Source organism: Corapipo altera, unplaced genomic scaffold (genome assembly GCF_003945725.1).
Source record: "Corapipo altera isolate COAL_440 unplaced genomic scaffold, ASM394572v1 107b, whole genome shotgun sequence".
Classification (NCBI taxonomy): Eukaryota; Metazoa; Chordata; class Aves; order Passeriformes; family Pipridae; genus Corapipo; species Corapipo altera.
In genome coordinates, this window is record NW_020884951.1 from 122,521 (window position 1) to 142,876 (window position 20,356).

A 20,356-nucleotide genomic window follows, 5' to 3' on the forward strand; every position below is an offset into this window, starting at 1 on the left:
CCATGTTTGCACCTTTCTTACAGTCTTGGAGACCTCATAGCTTTCCCGAGTCATCACCATAAGCATTTTGACCTGTGGAGGAGTTGCCTGCAGACCAGCAGTGCATGGAGCTAGTGCAAAAAACTTTTAATGGTTTTTCTGCTCAGTTTGGTTTCTGGCCAGAATCCTGCTCTGCCCCAAATACCTGCTGGTTGATGGACACCTCTGTGCCACCAGGGATGGGACCATGTGTGAAAGCACAGCAGGGAACTCTGCTGCCCTACGTCATGTGTCCTTTGTGGTGGAGGAGCTGGGGTGGGAGGAAGGCAGGCTGGGGAATGGGGATGTGATGGGTGCACACTGCCTGCTCCAGAGCCATCCTCAGCTCGTATGTGGTATTGTTTTCCCCTTCCCAGCTGAGGTAAGAGCAGCAGCCGTGGGCCTGATTTGTCATGGGTGGGTTATAGGGCCTGTGGCAGTACCATTGCTGCAGTGTGACTTGGTGTTCTCTATGGGCTAGGACACACCATTCCTCTCACTGTGCAGCTTGGGAATGGCTCAGCTCTTACAAAAGCAGTCCTAGCTGCACCTGCCAGCACTTTCTTTCTGCTACAGGCTTTGCAAGAAACTTGGTGACTGCTTTGGACATGTGCCTGCAACCTCCCCTCAGTAATTCCAGGTACAGTTGCAGTGGCCTGGCTCCCACATGGGTGTGCAGGACATCCTGGAGGGTTCCTGCAGAGATGATGTACCCTCATGTTCTACTCCTTCCAGCCACAGAGCCATAGAGAGGAGTATCCCAGTCAAAGAGGACAGGGGGCACCAGGATAGGGGCTCAAGTGTTGAAGTTGCCAGACTCGTGGCGTGCCATGTGTGACTGCCTGAGGCTGGCAGCCTTCCCTGACCTTGCCAGCAGCTCTGCTCATTTCTGGTCAGGGTTGACAGCCCAAGGAGCCCTTCATCTTGTTGGTGTGACTGGTGCTTGTCTGCAAGCCAGAGCGAGCTGCAGCTGCCCCAGCTCCTGCATGGCCAACCCTTTGTGCAAGTGTAGGGGGATGGGGCAAAAGGGAGCCAGTTCCACACTGGCTGGGACAGGCAGCCCTTGCACCCCCAGCCAGCACTGTGTTGTCACTGCCTTGTGACAGGGAGCAGTGAGCCCTGTGGAGAACTGGCTGCTGTGGCTCATCCCAGCCCTGCAGGGGACAGAGCTGCTTTTGCAGGGACAGGGGAGAGGCTGGCAAACCAGCTGGCAGGCAGCTAGGCTGCTGTGGTTAACCACTGCTACACCTGACAGCAAGCAGTTCACCCAGCCCCCTGATCCCTGCCCAGCCCTCACTGGGGTTAAATGATAGTACAGCAGTACCAGTCCCAGCACTGTCTAGCCAAGCCTGGTGGCAGCTGTCCCAGAACCAGTTATCCTTGCACTGGTGCCACTGTCCCAGCACCAGTACTGACTCAGCTGGTACTGCCCAGCACCAGTTGTCCTAACATTTTATTGCCCAGGCACCAGTTTGGCCCAGTGCAGGGGGGCACCTGCAGCATGGCTCAGGAAAGAGTTGGTCCTGGTTTCTGGCCTTGCTCCCCTGGTGCAGGCCAGCTCCTTCCTCTGGTACACTCGTCCTTGCTGGAGCGCTGCAGCCCCTTGGAAACCTTCCTCTTTTCCTATCAAACAACACTGCAGCAGTTGCTCAGCTGAGCACAAGAGGACAGAGCTGACCTCTACAGGACAGGTCCAGCCTCAGTGACAGCTGCTTGCCATGGACCAGAGCTGTCAGCACAGGACCCCAACATGCCTGAGAATGTTGGGTTTCCTGGAGCTTGGGCCATCTCAGGGCTGCGTTCAGCCAGGCACTGCTGTCCTGCCTTCAGAGCAGCCATGCAAGGTTGAATCCCCTTCCCAACATCTGGCAGAAATAAAGCAGGCATCCATGTCAAACATAATATATTTATAGCAAAAATAGGCTTTTTCTGTAGCTTCCATACACAAGGTTTTCTCCCCGTACATTTACGCAGTAAACAGGCTGACTGAAGCAGCGTGCGCTGGCTGACTCGACAGCTGCCCTTGCTTCAGGCTCCCACTTACAACGGGTGGCTTCATCCCCCTTTTGTGGCTGCTCTCCAGAGCCTCCACTGGATCCCTCATACTTCCTCAGCCAGGGGCTGTGGCATGGCCAGGGAGCAGCCCAGGGACACAAGGGGAGTGATGGTGCAGCTTCTGCCCCCCAGGCAGAGGGCAGGGCTGGTGGACAGGCTGCCTCTGCTCAAATGGGGGCAGCCCAGGGAGTCCCTCCCAGCCCAGGATCAAGGAGAGGCTTCCTGTAGCTTACCTGTGCTGACCACAAGCTCCTCCACCATGCTCTTAAGCAGCAAGTGACTGGGCACAGGACCTCAGCCCTCTCATGGTGTTAAGAAGATACAAACCTCATTAACTCAGGAAGCCTTCCTTGTTCCTGCCTCAGTGCTGATGGGAGGCAGAGGAGGGGCTTAGGACTGCCCAAAGTCCCCTGCAGAAACCCCCAGTGCCTGAACACTGTCAGAGACCTTCTCACCCTGTTGTTGGAGAAGGCAAAGCATTAGGACACTCTGCCAGTGAGAGCTTCACAGTTTGGACTTTGCCTTGGTTCGTCTCTTGTCCATCCCAGAGGGGTTTGGCACATGGACCTAAAGGATATTACGTGCAGGCAGCAAGTGCATCCCGTTGCTGTCCTGGGCTGGAGAGGGGCCCTTGCTGGGAGCCAGCATTTCTTGCTGCCTAACCACACAACTCAGGACATTGCAACACACCCACACGCTGCCCATGCTGTTCCCAAGTGAGAGACATCACCCCAGTGAGGACAAGTGCCCAAGGGTGGCTTTGCAAGCAGGGCAGCCACTGCAGCACAGGGAAGGAAGCCAGCTTTCCCCTCTGCCCTCCCTGTGGCACCCAGGCTCCCACAGCACCTAGGCAAGGAGCTTCTGCTCGTGGGAGAGCATCCCTCTAATTTGGCCCCAGTCCCCTATTGCTTCCCTATCCCCCCATGTTTTTGGCAGTCCTCCTTGGACATGTTCAAGTCTCCAGCATCTCAGCAGCACGGACTTGCCTCACAGTTTGGTAATTGCACGTAACGGGGCCACTCAGTGAGCCCCACAAGGCAGGGGGGGAAAACCAACAAAAAGGAACAAGACAGTCAAGTAAACTAAATTGAGAAATCCCTCCCCGTCGGTCCCAGCGTGACGGGTCCCGCAGGAGTTCAGGGAGCGAGGACGCTGCCTGGCCCTGCCGCAGCGCAGCCCCCGCTGTCTAGGAGATCATGTACTGGGTGATGGCCTGCAATGCATACAGCAGCTCTGCCTGCATCCGGGCCTCCAGGATGAGCAGGTTCACGTGGACCTACGGGAGAAACAGGAGAGGCTCGGGCAGCTGCAGTGTGCTGTGGGCAGTGGTGCAAGCAACTGCTCACCTGGGCAAGCGAGTCTTTTGGCATGGCACAAAATACCACCCATTTTTCCAGCTCAGGCAGCTCCCCTTTCCCCCTCCTCCCAGTCCTGCAGGCTGTGGCTGCTTCCCACAGCAACATGCCAGGGAGTCCCCTGCATACTTGGCAGCAGCATGGCAGGCTGGCACCAGCACAGTCCCCAACAGCCACAGCAGCCGCTCCTGTGAGTTACAGCTCGAAGGAGGGCTCACCTGGAGGCACCCACTGATGGGCTACTGACCTTGGAGATTAGAGCACCACCCTGTGCTGCTGGTGGCCCCTGTGCTTGACACACTGCGCAGCCCCATGCCATGCTAAGCCCATCTCCTCACAAACAGCCAATTTCCACTCCCTCCCCACCTGCCTCAGACTGGTTTGGTGGCTCAAAGATCTCCCAAACACCCCCCAAAGCACCCCAGTCTGCAGCCCCTACGCGCTCCCAGCCCCACCACAGCCACTCAGAGCCAGGGGCCAGCCATCCCACCTTTTCACTGTGCTTGAACTGCTTCCAGAACCTGTCAAACATTTCTGAGTTTGTCTTCTCTGGGTAGCAGGTTACAGTTTTAATGTAAACTTTGAGCATTCGCTCCAGGAGCTGATTCACTTCTGCATAGTCATAATCATCGTACCTGCGGGGAGCACAGGGGCGAGTCACAGCCAGCACCTCTCCTGTGGTCTGCCTGGGGCACAGCCATGGGGCAGGGGGACACATGGCAATGGCCACTGGGCACTGAAACCCTGTCCCCAAAGCTCCCTGCCCTGGCCAGAGAAGCTGAGCATCTCTTCCCTGCCTGTCCCAACATCCAGGCAGGCCATTCACCTCTGTCCCTTTTCCACGCTCATCTGCAAGACAGCCTGAGTCCCCTACCCTCCTCCCAGCTGGGTCAGCTCAGTTTCCTCCCCTGGACCATGAGGTTGGTTTCCCTACCTAATGCCAAACATGCAGTGGATGTAGTTCCAGATGCCCCGCTTGAAAACAGAGGGCTCACAGCCCTGCCGCTTGGCCATGGCACTGCTTTGCAGACCATCCACCATCCTGAACTTCTCATCCAGGAGATGCCCAATGTCAGAGTAGAGCCGGTTGACCAGTGAGAAGCCATGGTCTTCCCAGGAATAATCCTGTTGAGCACAGCAAGAGGCTTTTGCAACTGCAAAAAGGAGCTTGGAGCATGTTTCCAAGAACAAGGGCTGGAGACCTCAGGCCGCAGCAGAATTCAGTAAGTTTGCTTGGCTTATGCCACAAACCATAACATCCCTTATCAGGCAGCTTTTGAATGATTTTGACCCTTGCCACTGTGAGGGCCATGCAAAGAAATCATCAGCCCTTGGGGACAGAACTCATGGGTCACCTCCCTCTTCCCAACGCCAGTGGGCCAGGTCCCCTCTCAGAGCTGGGCTTTCCCACTCAGGCATTTTGCAAAAGCAGCTGTGCCAGATCCAGGCTGCACAGGCACCCCTGCCACCATTTACTGCCATGAGGAGCAGAGAGGCAGCAGCTTGGGCTGCTGCCCAGCGAGAGAACAGGAGCCTTACCTGGACTCTGAATACCTGCGTCTGATCCTCATCGCGCCGGGCAAAATCCTGGTATCCAAAGTCAGGGTCCTGCATGTAGCATGCGAGGTTGGTGGCACCAGTGACTTCTCCATCAGGATCTGCAAGAAGGGAGAGCCCTGCAAACGGGTCAGAGCAGTGCTCAGCTGCCCTGTTCCCAGCCACAGCAGGCATCAAAAGCCAGCCCTTGCTGCGCCCCATGTGCATCCCGTGAGCCCCTCTACAAACCATACATCATGGAAAACGTAAGGCATGAGGGAGCAACACCCAGGTGTGCCATACAAACTCCCACCCTGCACACCCACCTCCACTCCCTGCCCCTCACCTTCCTCTCGCTCCAGCTGCAGCAACCTCATCTCCTCCCTCCCCTCAGTCTCCACATGGATCCGCTGCATGCGCTCCCGGAGGGAATCCAGCTCCATGCAGGAGTCCAGGGACTGCACAGACACAGGCTGGGGGTGAGGGCAGCAGTCGTGGCTGCACCCCTCTCCCCAGCACACCCACCCTCGGGGGCTCACCCGCTTGCGGTTGATGCGCAGCAGCTCCTGGCTGCAGCTGTTGCCGGCGGTGGCTTCGCAGAAGCACTGGTTCCCGAGTGACAGGGGCTTCAGGGAGCCTCGGCCCCCCAGCCCCTCATCCTGCTCACAGCCACAGCCGAAGACAAAGCTGGCGAGCGCATGGCAGTGTGCCAGGAGGACGACGGCGTGCACCAGCTCCGCCAGCGACCAGCTCCACTCGCTGATCTTCAGCAGCTTCTGCAGAACACAGACCAGCAGCGTGCCACAGGCAGGTGGGCAGGGTGCTGGCAGCCTCTGGGGACACTGCTGTCCCCCACTGCTGCCCTGGTCCCTGGCTGACAGCCCTCCCCCAGTACCTCAATGTGTTCCTTGGTGATGAGCCAGGGCCGGTGTGCCAGGATCTTGTTGATCTCGTTGAGGTTGCGGAGTTTGGGGGGGATGAACTCGAGGCCGCGCAGCCACTGGGGGTCACCCCCTGCCCGCAGGAACTGCAGCACGTGCAGGTTCACCAGGTACCGGCACTGGTGCCGGGCAGCCGCCTGCAAGGGCAGCACATCAGCATCCCTGCACCACACAGGCACCCCGGCACCCCGCACCCACCTCTCACCCAACCTCCAGGACACCACGATTTTAGCCTCTGATGAGAAGCCTGTGACACAGGCTGTCTGCTGGAGGGAGAGGGGAGCCCCACAGGGCTGAGCAGAGCCTCCCTCCCCTCCGGCAGCTCCCAGTGGGGCTCACCATGATGGCAATGTAGTGCCGGCAGTCAAAGGGCAGGGGGCCATCCATGTGCATCAGGTAGTGCTGCATCTTGAGGAAGCTGTCCAGGTACTGTGGGTGGTAGCCCATCTGCTGGGTCACTGCCTCCAGCCGCCCCCGGCTCGCCAGCACCTTCACAAAGAGGAACTGGGGGCACTCAGGGTCGCTGCTGGACATCTTCACTACCTGCAGGAAACACAAGCTCTGCTTGGCCCTCCTCAGAGCAGCCCCTGCTGCAGCAGCCCACCCCAGCCAAGCCCAGGCTTTGCAGGGGGCAGAAATCCCCTCTCCTGGCTCAGCGCTCCCAGAAGGACACTCCTGGAGCCAGGCAGAGCACTGCTCAGCACAGGCACTGCTAGCAGGAGGACAAGACACACAGGTTGGCCTCTGCCTGGGAGAAGGCACTGCATGGTGAGCTGAAGCAAAGGACCAACTATGAATGATGTTTCCTTGCAGCGGTGCAGGGCTGGAGCAGGGGAAACATGACATGGAAAGACATTCTGGAATGGAGCAGCCTGTCAGCCTTACCACCAGGACCCTGCGCTGCCAGCACTGAGCCCTCCTGCCCAGCAAGATGGGGGAGAGCTGTGGAGACAGCAGAGGGGCTCTGAGGCTCCTGCCCTGGCAAGCCAAGAGGCAAGTGATGCCCTGGCACCTTCCATGTGGTCGGGAGCACACAGAAGAGCTCCCCACGTGTTGCCCAAGGAGACAATGTGGGAGTAGTCCCTCAGGACACAGTACAACTGTTACCAGGTGTGCCCACTGGTGAGAACACAAATGGGCCACTCAGCATGGTGGGCCCAGACACCCCCAGCAGTGCCCACCCCAGTCCCTCCCAAGAGGGTGGTGAGAGCCGAGGGCAGGGATGTTGAAAAGGTGTCTGGGCGGCTGCTGTGCCCCAACGACCGTGTTGCCACAATTCCCACCCAACTGCAGGGTCTGCACCTGCAGCCTGCCCACCCCGAGCTGTGGGTGCAGCAGGTGCTAACCCCTGTCACACAGAAAGTCACAGCCCCTGCTCATCCAGGGGAGCCCAGGCAGCGCCCTGGGATGCAGAGGATGCATCTCCTCTCCCAGGCTTGAACTGAAATCTCCCCTGGGAAATTCTGGCTCTGCTGATCCCATCGTCACGTTCCTCCCACCTGCCTCTCCAGCGCAGTCCCCCAAAGGATGGTGACTGGGGCACGGCAACCACGGTGGCACAGCAGAAAACCAGGAGCACTTCTGCAAACCACCAAAGCCATGGAGTGTGTGGCAGAGCACCCCGGGGTGAGGGGGAGACAGAGCAGTGATGAGCTGTGTGGCAGCACAGAGCAGTTGCACCCACAGAGGCAGTGCAGGAAGCAGCTCTGGCTATTTTCCACCATCCTGCACTTCTGATGAACATACCATCGCTCAGATGTCAAGAGATTAACTCGATGACATTGGGAACATCAACTTCCTCTGGCCAAAGAGGTCAAAAAAACCCCAAAACTCAAATTAAAACGGAAAGAGATGAGGAGCACCAGCTTCTCTGTTCCACAGGAGAAGGTGCAAGCCAGAAGTGACGTGTGAAAGCCCCCTGAAAGTCCCTCTGCCTGGGGAAATGAGCTGCCATGAGGACAACCACGGGGCTACAGCCACTGGTCTTCTCCTCCTGGTGGGCAGAGGAGCTGGGGGCCCTTCCACTCCCCCTGGGGAAAGGTGGTCCACAGCAAGGAGCCATGCAACCAGCCCATGGCTCAGCCTTTGGTGCTGCCAGCTCTCCTCACTCTGCTTGTCCAGGTGATGGTGGAGAGAGCAACTAGGCAGGCACAGCTTGGAAGGAGAGGATGAAGGAAGGTGCAGGGCAGCCCCCGACCTCGGTCCCTGTCCTGCCCACTCCCAAAGGTACCAGCTCAGCCCAGGGTGTCTCCTACCGGGACCACCTGCCACATTCCCGCACTCCTGCCTCCCCAGCCTCTTGCATTGCTCCCAGTGCCACCTTGCTCACCTTCCTCGGCCATAATCCTCCTCCTCCTCCTCCCCTGCACCCACTCGCACTCCTGGGCGGTGGGAGCATCGCCTCCCTCCCCGGGGGGGCTTTCCTGTGTCCAAGCCCCCTGAACCCCAACAGGCACCTCGACCCCGTACCCACCACCAACCTCGCCCCCTCCCCACCCGGCGGTGCTGCCGGGGGAGCGGTGCCCCGGTGCTCCCGCTCGGCAGCCGTGAGCACAAAAAGGCGGTAGGAGTCTGGAGGAGCCCGGCCGGCCGGGACGAGCCCGGGCAGCACCGGGATGCGCGGAGAGGGGCATCCCCCGCCGGGGCTCCATCCCTCCGCCAGGAGAGACCGTGGCTCCGCCGGTACCGGTGGCCCCGCCGGTGGCATTCTCTGGAGATGCTGCCGCGGCGGCACCTCTCGCCCAGCCCCTCCGGCCCGGGTTTCGGGGGGACGGGCGAAGTGCCCGCGGCAGGGGCTCCCCCGGCGGTGCCCGGGGCCGGTACCCGGGGCCCATTGTGCGGGCGGCGGCGGCAGCAGCGCCCCCGGCGGGCGGCGCGGGCAGTGCAGGCGGAGAGAGAAAAACAAGTTTGATTGGCAGTGATGGAGCCACGGCGCCTCCCGCATCCCGCACAAAGGGGACGGGGACGGAGCCGCCGCACCGGCACCGGCACCGCGACCGGCACCGGCACCGGCACCGACCCGCCGGCCGCGGCACCGGGAGAGCGCAGCCTCACCCCAGCGGCCCCGCGCACCGCCAGCGGGGAGCGGGAATGCCCCGGCCTGCCGGTGCCGCAGCCGTGCCGGGCCGGTGGCGGCCAGCAGGGCGAAGCCCGGTGCTCCGGTACGGGCTGCCGGTGGCGGTGGCGCGGCGGGGCGGGTCCTACCTGCCCCGGCAGCCGCTGGCATCGGCTTCCTCGGGGGTGCTCCACGCTCTGGGGACACACGATCATGGTGAGCCCGTGCCGTGCCCGCGGTGCCGGTGCCGGTGCCGGTGGCAGTGCCGGGGCAGCGCCGGCTCCGCGGCGGGCACGGGGGGCGGGCCCGCCTGCGCCAATCGCCGCCGCCAGGGGGCGGCCTCCGCCGCGCCGGTGGGCGGGGCCGGGCGGGGCCGCTGTCAGCGCCGGACACGCCCCCAGCGGGCCGGGATCGGGGTCGGGAACGGCGCTGGGATCGGGAACGGCGCTGGGGACCAGCGCTGCTGAGCAGAGCCTGAGTGGGGGCCAGCCTGGAGAGCTCATCGCTCTCTACAACTCCCTGACAGGAGGTTGTAACCAGGTGCGGCGTCGGGCTCTTCTCCCGGGCAACCAGCGACAGAACGACTGGACATGAGTCTTAAGCTGCACCACGGGAGGTTTAGGTTGGACATTAGGAGGAAATTCTTCACAGAAAGGGTGGTCAGGCATTGAAATGAGCTGCCCAGGGAGGTGGTGGAGTCACCATCCCTGGAGGTGTTTAAAAAAAAGGTTGGATGTCTTACTTGCACTTGGTGCCGTGATCTTAGTTGATGTGGTGGTGGTCAGTCGTAGGTTGGACTCGATGATCTCAGAGGTCTTTTCCGACCCGACTGATTCTGTGATTCTGTAAGAGCAGCTGCAGGACGCTGCAGCCGGTGTTGGCCAGAAAGCTCTGGTCTCCTGCAGGCACAGCAGCCGTGGCTGAGGGCAGCAGGTGGCCCTGACAGTGGCTGCAGAGCCCAGAGCTGAGCCCACTGCACAGGGAGGCCACAGCACATCACCCGGTGTGCAGGGAGCACCGTGGGACAGCCAGGAGGGGACTCATCTGCATGCTTGATGATGATTGATGCCAGCCTGGGACAGTGGGGCTGGGATGGTGGGGCTGGCTCCTGCCTCACAACGTGTGCAAGGCCAGAGGTGTTCAGGAGGTGGGGCTCCCCTGGTGCTTCCCCCAGACCCTGTGTGACAAGCCTAGACAAGCCCCTGGTGACCAGAGCTTTATTGCCACGGGAAAACGGGGGAGCAGGCAAGGAGCAGCGAGGCCTTGGGGGAACTGCCAGGCTTGCCCAGGGCCCCAGGGTAACACGGTGGCTTGCGGTCTGAGCTGGTAGAGGCAGGACACAGGAACGACCACAAAACCACGGATGAAAGGCAAAGAGGAAATTTATTTTCATTATCTCGAGGACTGGAGGATCCCCCAAGCAGCACCTGGGCAGAGGCAGACAAGCAGGGATGCAGATACTGTGGAGCTTGGCCTGTGCTGGAGAATCACTGAACCTGCTGTTTTTGCCTGTTTATCAAGGATTTGTGCAGTCCTGGCTTACCACTGTGATTTGATCTTTCCCATAGCAGGGCAGGAATCTCAAGCATCTTAAATAAGGTGCCACTAAGTCTATTACAGGCCTGTGTTATCTAAACACAGAAGTTCTACTTGCCAAACACACAAGGTTAAACAACTAAGAGTATGGTATATATGTTTTTCCACACCCAGCTGCAAGTCACTTGAACATGTTTACAATCCTCTTCAGGTGTCTTCCATTATTTTTCCACTCTTGGTCTCCCTGGCACTCCTCATCCCCCATGTCCCCATCAGTTTGCCAGTGGCCCCTGCCTGCTTGCCAGGACATGTCCCTGGGTGTGCTTGTGGGCACCAGTGCACCACCAGTGTCCCCAGTGCAGCCCCCAGGGCACCCAGCACACTGTGCTCCCCCAGCACCTGCAGTGCAGTGAAGCCCCTGTGTCATGGGGGGCTGAGTGTGGCCATGGCAGGAAGCAGCTGTGGCCAGGAGCAGCTGGGGGAGGCATGGCAGGAGCAGGGAGCAGGGCCTGCAGAGCAGTGAGGTTTTGGCAGCAAAGCTGTGGAGCGTGGGGGGTGCAGGAGTGTGTCACACTCTCCCGTAGCTGTTCTTGTAGGGGCTGTGCTCGCTGGGGGCAGGTGAGGCTGAAGGCATCACAGATGGTGGGGGGTTGCTGCTCTCCCAGAGGGGCTCGTAGCTGTCCTTGGGTGGCAGCTCACTCACATAGCAGATGTTCTCGCTGTAGTTGGGCTTGAAGCTCTCCACAACGTCCTTGGGGACTCCGGCCCATTCCTGCAGGGAGCAGAGCAGGGTGAGAGGAGCCACCACCCAGTCCAGCCCCAACCCCGCAGTGCAGGGCGAGCCCAGGGCAGGGCCGTCTGCATCCGCCTTACCTGGAAGTTGCCGTTGTGGGTGATGAAGAGCTCATCGAAATTCTTGCTGGGATTGGGAATTCGGGGCATTAGGATGACCCATACCCTGTGTGGGAGAGGTTTGTCAGAGCGGAAGAGCCCCAGTGCTGCTGCCTCCCCATCATCTCCCCACACTCACCTTTCCATGCGCACCAGCAGGATGACAAGGCCCAGCAAGATCAGGCAGGAGGCAATGGGGATCAAGACCGTGTGGATCCAGAACCAGTGGACTGTGCCTGGAAAGAACCAAGGTGACACTGATGCCCAGACAGTACATCACCACAGCAGTGGGTGGCCATGGCATTGTTCTGGGAGCAGAGGATGGAGAAGGGGCCCGTCTCCAAGCCCTGCCATGCTACCACCACAACTGGTTGGTGACCCTGTCCCGGCCCAGCAGTGCCAGGGCAGCCCTCCAGTGCTAAGAAACCCCTGGCAAAAGTCAGCAGGTCCCACTGCTGGGGTGTGTTTGGCTTCCAGAAGTACAAAGCAGCAGGGGCTGATGCTGCTGCCTGCACTCCAAGTGCCCGGATGGGTCTTGCCCCTACAGCTGCCACCTCAGGCCAGCTCTCTACTTGCTTGGCCATCCCTCACCTGCTGACCCCTGCCATTCTCCAGTCCATCCCATCCCACTACAGCCCCCAGGACCTACCCTTGCTGGTGGAGCTGCTGCCCCAGACCACGGGAACGCTCCACTCGCTCCAGAGCTGGGTCCTGCCGCAGTATTTGTTGACCTTGCTGCGCACATAGAAGGTGTAGAACTTCTTGTAGTCCACGCTGGGTAAGGAGAAGACATCTCCATTCACCGAGATCTCCTGCAGAGACATGAGCCATGGCTGTGGGCTGGGACTGCCATGGAGGCTGGTGCACAGCTCCTCCCTAGGCACAGCCACAAGGGTGCTGTGCCCAGGGGCTCTCACCATCCAGTCGGTGTCCTTGTTGCTCTTGTACTTCACGGCATGCTCCAGGCACTTGGCTTTGGGGTATGTGGTGGCCCAGGTCAGCTGCAGCTGGTTGTTGCTCATGTTGTGGATGGTCAGGTTGACGGGCGCGTCTGGTTTCACTGCAGGTGAATGCCTGGTGAGTGCTGGCCCCATGTCCCCATAGCCCTGCTGCCAGCTGGGACCTGATGGGTCAGCCCTGTGGGACCAATCTGTACCCAGGTCCTGCAGCTCCATGCGCTTGCTGATCTCCAGGGTGCTGCCGCCCATGCTGCCTTTGAGAAGGACGTGGAAAGGCTGGAACTGGATGATCTCGTTCTGTTTGAAGTGGCAGCCGACTCTGATGTCCTGGTCCTGCAGGTAATGCTTGCACTCCACCTTGTTGGATGTGTTCCTGTACCTGTGCCACGGGGAGTTACCGGGGCTCCCCAAGGCCTCACATGCCCCAGCCCTCCTGGGGACCCCTCTCCTCAGCACATCCCATCCTGCTTGCCCTGGAGACAGAGCCTGCCCCACCCTGGGCTTGGGGAGGAGGAGCAGCCTGATGGGACCAGCGATGCTGGCAGTAGCCCCCCTGCACGGGGACCCACCACTGGACACCAGGCTGTGGAGCAGGGACACCTACCAGTAGTAGAGGGAGTAGTTGGCCTTGAGTGTCTCTCTGCTTCCCCACGTGCAGTTCATGTACTTCTCGTTGAAGATGACACACTCCACCTCTGCAAATGACAGACACTGCTGGGCATCGTGGTGGTGGGAGGCTGTGCCAGGGCCCAGGGGTGCACCAGGGAGACACGGCACATGCCAAGGTCCCTGCATATCCCTATGAGCCTCTCTCCATCTGAGCCAAACAAGCCCATCTCTTTCTGGCATAGCTGTGTTGGTGATGCCTGGGCTGCCAGCAGCCCCACATCTTCCTCTAAAGGACTGCTGTCTCTCCCACATCTGTGTTGTTGGCTTTTCATGCTGTGGATGTGGTGTTTCACCCTGAGTCCTCCATCTACTCCCCTTAGTCACCCCACAGCTGCTGTTTGCAGCTCCTCGGTGTGGGGCAGGATACAAATCCCTCTCTGCCAACCCATTTTGTTTGTCCCATGAGAAAATCAGGGGGTTTTTTTCAGTATTTGTGCCTGGTGTCTCCATCCTGGCTAAATTCATCTCACTGTTACCCTTTTGGGTGCTTGCAGGTGCTCATGTGTCTCTGTGTCTGGGCGATCAAGGCTGTGCTGGGCTGCTTCCCACCACAGCCCCTCCACCACAGGCTGAGCCCCTGAGGCTCCATCTCTGCAGGAAACTCATGCTGGCTCCTCTGCCCCCTCCTTCTGCTGCACTGTGCCAGGCCTGGTTCTTACCCACATAGCCACATCCTGGGCTGGCAGGAGGCTGCAGGGCCACAGCAGCAGTGCTGGTCCCATCAGTTATGACACCACAGTCTGCTCTGGTGCTCAGAGGCACATCTCGCTGTGGGATGAGCTGCTCTGATGGACTGAGACACCTCACAGAGCTCTCTCAAGTGCCAGCCCAGCTGCTGGCAGCTGAGAGCTGTCCTGTAGACTCACAGAAAATGAGAGGTTTTCCCCCTAAAAACCAGACAATGGGACATCTGGTCCCACCCAAGGTCCAAACTCATCAGCCAGAACTGCAGGAGCAGGAAAAAGCCAGAGCCAGGCTTTTCTGAGCTGTAGTGTAACACAATGCAGCAAACAGGCTGCACTCTGGCTGTTTCCACACGTGAAGATGAAGGACACCTTCCCAACAGCCCAGGAGGTCCAGGGATACAGAGGGGCTGTGTTTCCACAGAAAGCTGTTGTTTTGCTGACAGCCAGCCAGGAGGTGGATTTTTTTCCCAGAAAACAATGGCTGGGATGAGGGTGCCAGGTGGAAAGAGAAGCTCCTGTCTCCCTTCCTGTGCATCTCCTTCCTGTGCACAGCACTGCTGACATGACCAGGATGGAAAGGGCAGATCCACCAGGCCGCCAGCCTGGCCAGCACCCATGAATAGCATGGGCCTGCCAGTAGAGTAATGAGGCCAGGAGCGCTGCAGGACTAGTAGCCATGGGGCTGGTGGTGTCAGCAATGCTCCATCGCTGGGGTGGGAGCAAGGACACCCAACGGGGCTCCCTGGCACAGCCTGTCTCTCCTGGCAGCCCCTTTGCAAGGGGCCATGTAGGTGCCGGGGGTCCTGGGGCACACTGGGGGGGTCGCAGGGTCTCTGGTGCACCCCCAACAGCGTGCCAGCCCACACAGCCCCACATCCTGCCATCCTCGCCCCATCACTGGCTCCATCCCCACCCACAGTGGGGATCTGCGGCCTCCCACGTCCCCATGGGCCCATGTGCCCCCTTACCTGGCTGGCTGTGGGCAGCAGCAGGGCAGGGGTCCGGCCCACAGAGGAGGAGGAGGAGGACAGGCACCAGGAAGGTGGCAAGAGCTGCCATGGTGGGGTGGGGCTGGCCATGGGGCGCATGCGAACAGCCCCGTGCAGGGCTGTGGCTTCCGCCCTCGCTTCCTGCCCCACACACCGCCTGCACCGGGGGGCCCATCCCATGTGCTGCTCCAGGGCCACTCTGATGGGGACCACAGCTCACCCCAGGGGGGGCCCATGGCTCATCCCACTTGGACCCCACGGCTCATACCACTGGGAACCCACGGCTCACCCCAGTGGGACCCCACAGTTCATCCCTCTGGGAGCCCATGGCTCACTCCAGTGGGATCCCACAGATCCCACTGCAACCCCACAGCTCATCCCTTTGGGACCCCATGGCTCACCCCAGTGGGATCCCACAGATCCCACTGGAACCAGACGGCCCATCCCTCTGGGATTCCCGTTTCCTCCTGCCATGTCCCCGTGGCTCGCTCCGCCTTGCCGCAGGGATCACCCCACGGGGCTGTCCCCAGGAGCTGGACAGCTGTGGGGACCCCAATCTGCAGCCTGGCCGGCTCACTGGGAACCGGGCAGCACCGGGGCAGTCCCGGCGGGGCTGTGTGTGTGTGACAGCACCGCCGGTGTCCGGAGGGCCGGGGACGATGCAGCGGTGGCCGCAGGGGGGGTGTCGGTGGCCAGGGGTTGCCCTGGTGTCGGGGCCGCCGTGGAAGGTGTGGGGCTGCTGCTGGTCACAGGCCCTTCGGGCCGCCACGTCCCTCTTCGGCACTTTCCGGCGCCGCTCGGGACTCTCCGTCCACCCCGAGTCCGGCTTCGGGCCTCTCCGGCAGCGCTCGGGAATCTCCGTCCTCTCTCGGCCTCGCTTCGGGTCTCTCCGTCTACGCTCGGACCTTTTCGTCTTTACTCGGCCCGGCCTCGGCGACACTCGGGTCTCTCCGGTGACACTCGGGACTGTCCGTCCTTTCTCGGCCCAGCTTCGGGTCTCTCCGGCGTCACTCGGATCTCTCCGGCAGCACTCGTGCCTCTCCGTCCGCGCTCGGGACTGCCCGTCCTCCCTCGGCGCGGCTTCGGCGGCTCTCGGGCCGTGCCGCCGGTCCCCGCCGTGCCCGGCGCAGCGCGCAGCGCGCAGGCGCGGGCGGCCCTGGCGGCCCTTGTTGTGGCCCGGCCGCCCCCGCCCGGCCATGGCGGCCTTCGGCGTCCTCAGCTACGAGCACCGCCCGCTCAAGCGCCCGCGCCTCGGCCCGCCCGACGTGTACCCGCAGGACCCCAAGCAGAAGGAGGTGAGGGAGCCTTGGGGGGGACGCGGGGTGCGGGACCGCCGCGCCGCGACCGGACCTGGGGAGGCGGCGGGGCGTCAGGGCGGGGGTCGGGAGCGGGGCCCGTCCCGCCGGGCCCGCGGGTTGGGGGGCGCTGGGCGGGCCGGGGGGGCCGCTGTCCCGGTGTCCCGCACTGCCCTGGGAGGGGCGGGGCAGGGCGGCGGGGGCCGGGGGAGCAGCCGAGCCTGGCCTCGCTCGGCCCCCGCTCTGGGGCCGGGGGCGGCGGCGGTGTTCGCGGAGGGGCCGCGCCGGGCCCCGCTGACCGTCCTTCCCCCCCGCAGGATGAGCTGACTGCGCTGAATGTCAAGCAAGGCTTCAATAACCAGCCGGCGGTCTCCGGGGACGAGCACGGCAGTGCCAAAAATGTCAATTTCAACCCGGCGAAGGTGAGACGGGGCCTTTAACAGGGTGGGCTGCGGGATCCTGGACAGCCCTGGGTCTTATTTCCTTCTCTGTGCCGAGAGCCAGGAGACCTTTTCCTTTAGAATGAGTGGTTTTAGGACCTGACCCTCTCTTTCTTTGCAGTCCAAGTTCTGCATTCTTTTAGAACTGTGTCCCACCTCTTCAAGAGAGTTCCTGCCTTGCTCTATACATCTTAGGGGCAGGTCTGTATCTGCAGTCTCAGTAAAATCAGCATGTGGGACTCCCCATACTCTGCAGTTAAAGCTGAAGGCTACGATCCCAGGAGAGGGAGAGTTCTTACTGGTTTGGTTACATCATGTTCACGGTAAAAGAGAAGTAAGATTTCTTGAAACATCTGGCAATTTAAACAGAGGAGTTACATAACGGGCTTCAGCTCCATTTTTCCAGTCTCTGAAATCAAGATCTTGACTTCCTGGCCTCCCCAACAGAAGGGCTAGTAATGACCTGGGTTGGAAGGCAATCAATGAGCACAGGATATTTGTTTTTCTTGGCTGACTTCTGTCTGAGGAGCGCCTTCTGTCTGGTTTGATAGGTATTTATGAAGTGCTGTGTCCATCTCCAGTCCCTGCTTGGTTATTGTATGAGTTGTCTGGAAGCATTCATCTCTGCAAGCATAACAAAGGAAATCACTGGCAGGTTTCTTGTGTTTCAAAAGTCGATACTTCTGGTAGGAGTGATAAATAAGACTTTAAGCACGCAGAAAACGGATCTTTGAATCGTGAAATGTAATTAATCCTGTTTTTCTCTTCCAGATCAGCTCGAATTTCAGCAGTATTATTGCGGAAAAGCTGCGGTGCAACACGCTGCCTGACACGGGGAGGCGGAAACCCCAGGTGAACCAGAAGGATAACTTTTGGCTGGTGACAGCACGTTCTCAGAGTGCCATAAACAACTGGTTCACAGACCTGGCTGGAACTAAGCCCCTCACTCATCTTGCTAAGAAGGTATGCTACAGGAGAGGTGTCCTGGCAGGGCAGAGAATTTAATCCGGGCTTGTTTCTGAAGGTTTTTACTGTTTGGAGAAGTTTCTTATCTGTACGTCTCGTGCAGTTTTCAGTTTGAAGAGTGGATCCAGGATTTGTAGAGCCCTGACTGTAGTCATCCCCACTCAGAGAACTGGTCCCATGTCTGTTGTTTGGAGGTGTGTCCAGCTTTGCCTTTTGGCTTGTAGGGCACAACTGATTTATTTTAAGGTTTAGATGTTTTTCAGAAGAGCTGCCACTTTTGCCTTTGGTCTGTTGTTTAGATTAGGACATTTCTGTTGTGGAGGGTTTCTCTTTCTCAGGTTGTCAAAAGCCATAGTGAGAACTACTGAAAATAATCAGCTAAGTGACTTCCCAGACTTCTGTTGCAGTGACATGTTTCTGGTTTTAAGCTGAGGAGAGTATATGTGCTATCACTTGGTCTCAGCCAGGGTACAGTATTTCTGTGCCCTGGGCTCTAGGGGTAGATATTTCCCTTGTAGCCTTGAATTCTGTAGAGTGTGAAAAAAGGATCTCCCTGCATTTTATCAGGCCCGACAGCAAGGGGAGAGAGCTCTCTCTCAGGGGAGGCCTGTAAACAAGGAACTTGGGAATCTGGTATGCCTTGTGGAAAAACAGAGCTCCCAGTTGTGAAATGGTAGTGGAGCACATAGTTTAGAAGATGGAATTTGTCTGTTCCTTGGGGTCCTGAGTCGTTCTTGAGAGGAAATAAAGACTTTCCCTCAATCTGTCTCTTTATAAACTAGTACTTGTGTCGTTCTTTGGCTGTTTGCTGCCAGTTTCCTGAGGTCATTGTGAAAGCTTGAACCTTTCAAGGCTTTCCCCAGTTTTCCTGCAGTGGGCTCCATCAGTTACTGTGGATTTAGATGGGAAGGCAGTGACTGTCAGTAGCCAAGTAGTCTGTGCCTTTATGTCTTGGAGGAGTCAGAGTAATTGGGAAGAACGTGAGAAGCATAGCAGGTGAATAATTGAATTGTCAGTAGTTCAGGGACTTAAAGGTATCTACCAAATGGACCTATTCTTTGTGAATTTGTTTCATTCCTTATGTATGCTCTCCAGAGTATTGTGTGGAAATGAGCCCCACAGCTGTACTTTTTCCTGTGATGTGTTGTTGCTTCCTGGTTTATAGATCTGCACTCTGATGATTTCACTGGTATCCTCCTGTGTTGGATCTTGAATTTTGAATCTTGGATTAATGAATTCCTTCCTACTATGTTAATCAGTTCTCTGTTTCTCAGTCTCCTGTGGGGTATTCATGATATTACAAAACTTTTGTAACCACTGTGCTTTGTTTACAAAGTGAAGAGTCCTGTCTTCAGTCTGTACAGCAGATACTCTGTTTCTGACTCAGTCCTTAGTCTGTATCTTTTGTAGTTGTTTAGATGCTGTCTGGAAGATGGCCTCCAAGATGTTTGCAGCATTCAGGGCATGGATTTACAGTGATGTAATTATGTTTTCTCCCTTCTTTCAATTTGTTTTGCTTCTGTTTATACTGAAATGCAGCTCTGGTACTGGTGCCTTCTGACCAGAGGTGAATTTTTGCAGTAGGCTTTTTGAGATACAGAGCAACACAGTAACCTTTTACCTTTTTCACAGCTTGCAGCACCTGCAGCAGATGTAGCTGCTTTGGAATAGTTCCCATCCAAGTCCTTGGCTCATTTCTCCCTCTCAATCCTGTTATAGGTGCCCATCTTTAGCAAGAAGGAAGAAGTCTTTGGTTATTTGGCAAAATACACTGTTCCAGTAATGAGAGCAGCATGGCTTATCAAAATGACTTGTGCCTATTATGCTGCCATCACAGAAACCAAGGTGAAAAAGCGTCATGTCATTGATCCCTTCATTGGTAAGCACTTTGTGTGAAGCACTGGTTTTGTCCATCACAGGTGTTTCCTTCTCAGCCTGCTCTTGATTAGGAAGAGGTAGCCTGAAAATCCATATAAACTTGTTTCCTGCTGATAAGTCCTTGTGTGCTTATGTGCATAACTGAAACAGGCCCACCTGTGAGGGTACACTGTTGAAAAATAAGTCTTAGCAGCCACAAACACTTCCTGAGAGCCTGCCTCTGCTCTCTCCCAGTTAAATTCTGAGCTCCTTTGCAGTATAACCTGTTATTTTTTTACCTTACAAAGACTGTAAATGTTACAATTCAGAGATGACTGATTAGCTACTTTCCAAGTGAGTATGTTTCCCAGAGAATTTTGGTCTGTTACTCCCTGTCTGTGTTTCCAATTTCATTAAGCATTACTGGATCCAGCATCCTTTACATCCTGGCCTGCTCCAGATTGCTGCAGTCTAGGAGATCTCCCCTGGCTGTGTTCTGGTTTGTATGGCTGGGACTACACGACCTGATCACACACACCTTTGAAAAGCAGAATTAGCAACCAAAGTCCATGGATTACTTTTTTCCCCTTCTGTGCCTTCTTATTTATCTCTAGTATAAAAATTACACAGGCTTATTAACTCTGGGTCTGGAGGTTGGTTGATTTGTTACGTATATTTGTTCCATTTGCTTTCCTGTTCCTTTGGATTATGGCCCTACTGCTGACACTAAGTGTTGTTTGTTTCATGTTCTTGCATATTTTGCCCTGGTTTTCCATCTGCATTGCCCAGAGGAGTGTAATCATGCTTTCACTTTAATTGACTTTGTCTCTTACACACTTAAGTTTTGGTAAAAACAATTCTTTTTAAAAAATTGTTGATTGTGGCTTTACACTGATAACTGGAAGAGACTAAGAACAAGTTCAGACTTGAAGTGCTTCCAGTGTTTCTGCTGTCTGTCAGATTATTGAGGATGCTGAACTAGACTGGCCTAACACTGCTCTCTGCTAGAAAGTCTTTTCTCTCTGCCTGCTGATTCTCAACAACTGCAGTTGAGAATCTTCCCAGCTTTTCCAGTACAAAGTAACCCTACCCCACAGACTCAGAAGTT

The 20,356-nt window shown here is 57.8% G+C and overlaps 3 protein-coding genes across 12 annotated transcripts in view; 1 reads left to right on the top strand and 2 right to left on the bottom strand.

Annotated features, from left to right (window-relative positions):
- Positions 1–1,904: 1,904 nt before the first annotated feature.
- LOC113956470 (sestrin-3-like) lies at positions 1,905–9,243 on the bottom strand. 2 transcript variants are annotated; one of them, XM_027663117.1, is made up of 9 exons: positions 9,110–9,243; positions 6,245–6,448; positions 5,860–6,042; positions 5,504–5,740; positions 5,311–5,422; positions 4,968–5,086; positions 4,363–4,553; positions 3,919–4,063; positions 1,905–3,349 (listed from the first exon to the last, which is right to left on the bottom strand). In XM_027663117.1, exons 1-9 carry the CDS (start codon positions 9,173–9,175, stop codon positions 3,260–3,262), a joined length of 1,347 nt encoding a protein of 448 aa, XP_027518918.1. In that variant the 5' UTR covers positions 9,176–9,243; the 3' UTR covers positions 1,905–3,259. The 2 variants fall into 2 exon arrangements, with proteins under 2 accessions (XP_027518918.1, XP_027518917.1); XM_027663116.1 differs by having other exon boundaries at positions 4,968–5,104.
- Positions 9,244–10,324: 1,081 nt separating this feature from the next.
- On the bottom strand, positions 10,325–14,990 carry IL2RG (interleukin 2 receptor subunit gamma). Of its 5 annotated transcripts, none has more exons than XM_027663272.1 (8): positions 14,670–14,990; positions 12,951–13,041; positions 12,544–12,725; positions 12,305–12,447; positions 12,037–12,199; positions 11,527–11,623; positions 11,370–11,454; positions 10,325–11,268 (listed from the first exon to the last, which is right to left on the bottom strand). In XM_027663272.1, the coding sequence occupies exons 1-8, from the start codon at positions 14,863–14,865 to the stop codon at positions 11,065–11,067; spliced, it is 1,161 nt and encodes a 386-aa protein (XP_027519073.1). In that variant the 5' UTR covers positions 14,866–14,990; the 3' UTR covers positions 10,325–11,064. The 5 variants fall into 5 exon arrangements, with proteins under 5 accessions (XP_027519073.1, XP_027519074.1, XP_027519075.1 ...); XM_027663273.1 differs by lacking the exon at positions 14,670–14,990 and adding an exon at positions 13,675–13,857; XM_027663274.1 differs by lacking the exon at positions 14,670–14,990 and adding an exon at positions 13,492–13,663.
- An 871-nt stretch (positions 14,991–15,861) lies between these two features.
- Positions 15,862–20,356, top strand: part of MED12 (mediator complex subunit 12) — a 36,560-nt gene continuing 32,065 nt past the window's right edge. For all 5 annotated transcript variants that reach the window (XM_027663242.1, XM_027663243.1, XM_027663246.1 and 2 more), the window contains exons 1-4: positions 15,862–15,985; positions 16,303–16,407; positions 17,197–17,388; positions 19,111–19,270. In XM_027663242.1, the coding sequence (XP_027519043.1) occupies positions 15,887–15,985; positions 16,303–16,407; positions 17,197–17,388; positions 19,111–19,270 (556 nt within the window). In that variant the 5' untranslated portion in view covers positions 15,862–15,886. The remainder of the gene's footprint in view (positions 15,986–16,302; positions 16,408–17,196; positions 17,389–19,110; positions 19,271–20,356) is intronic.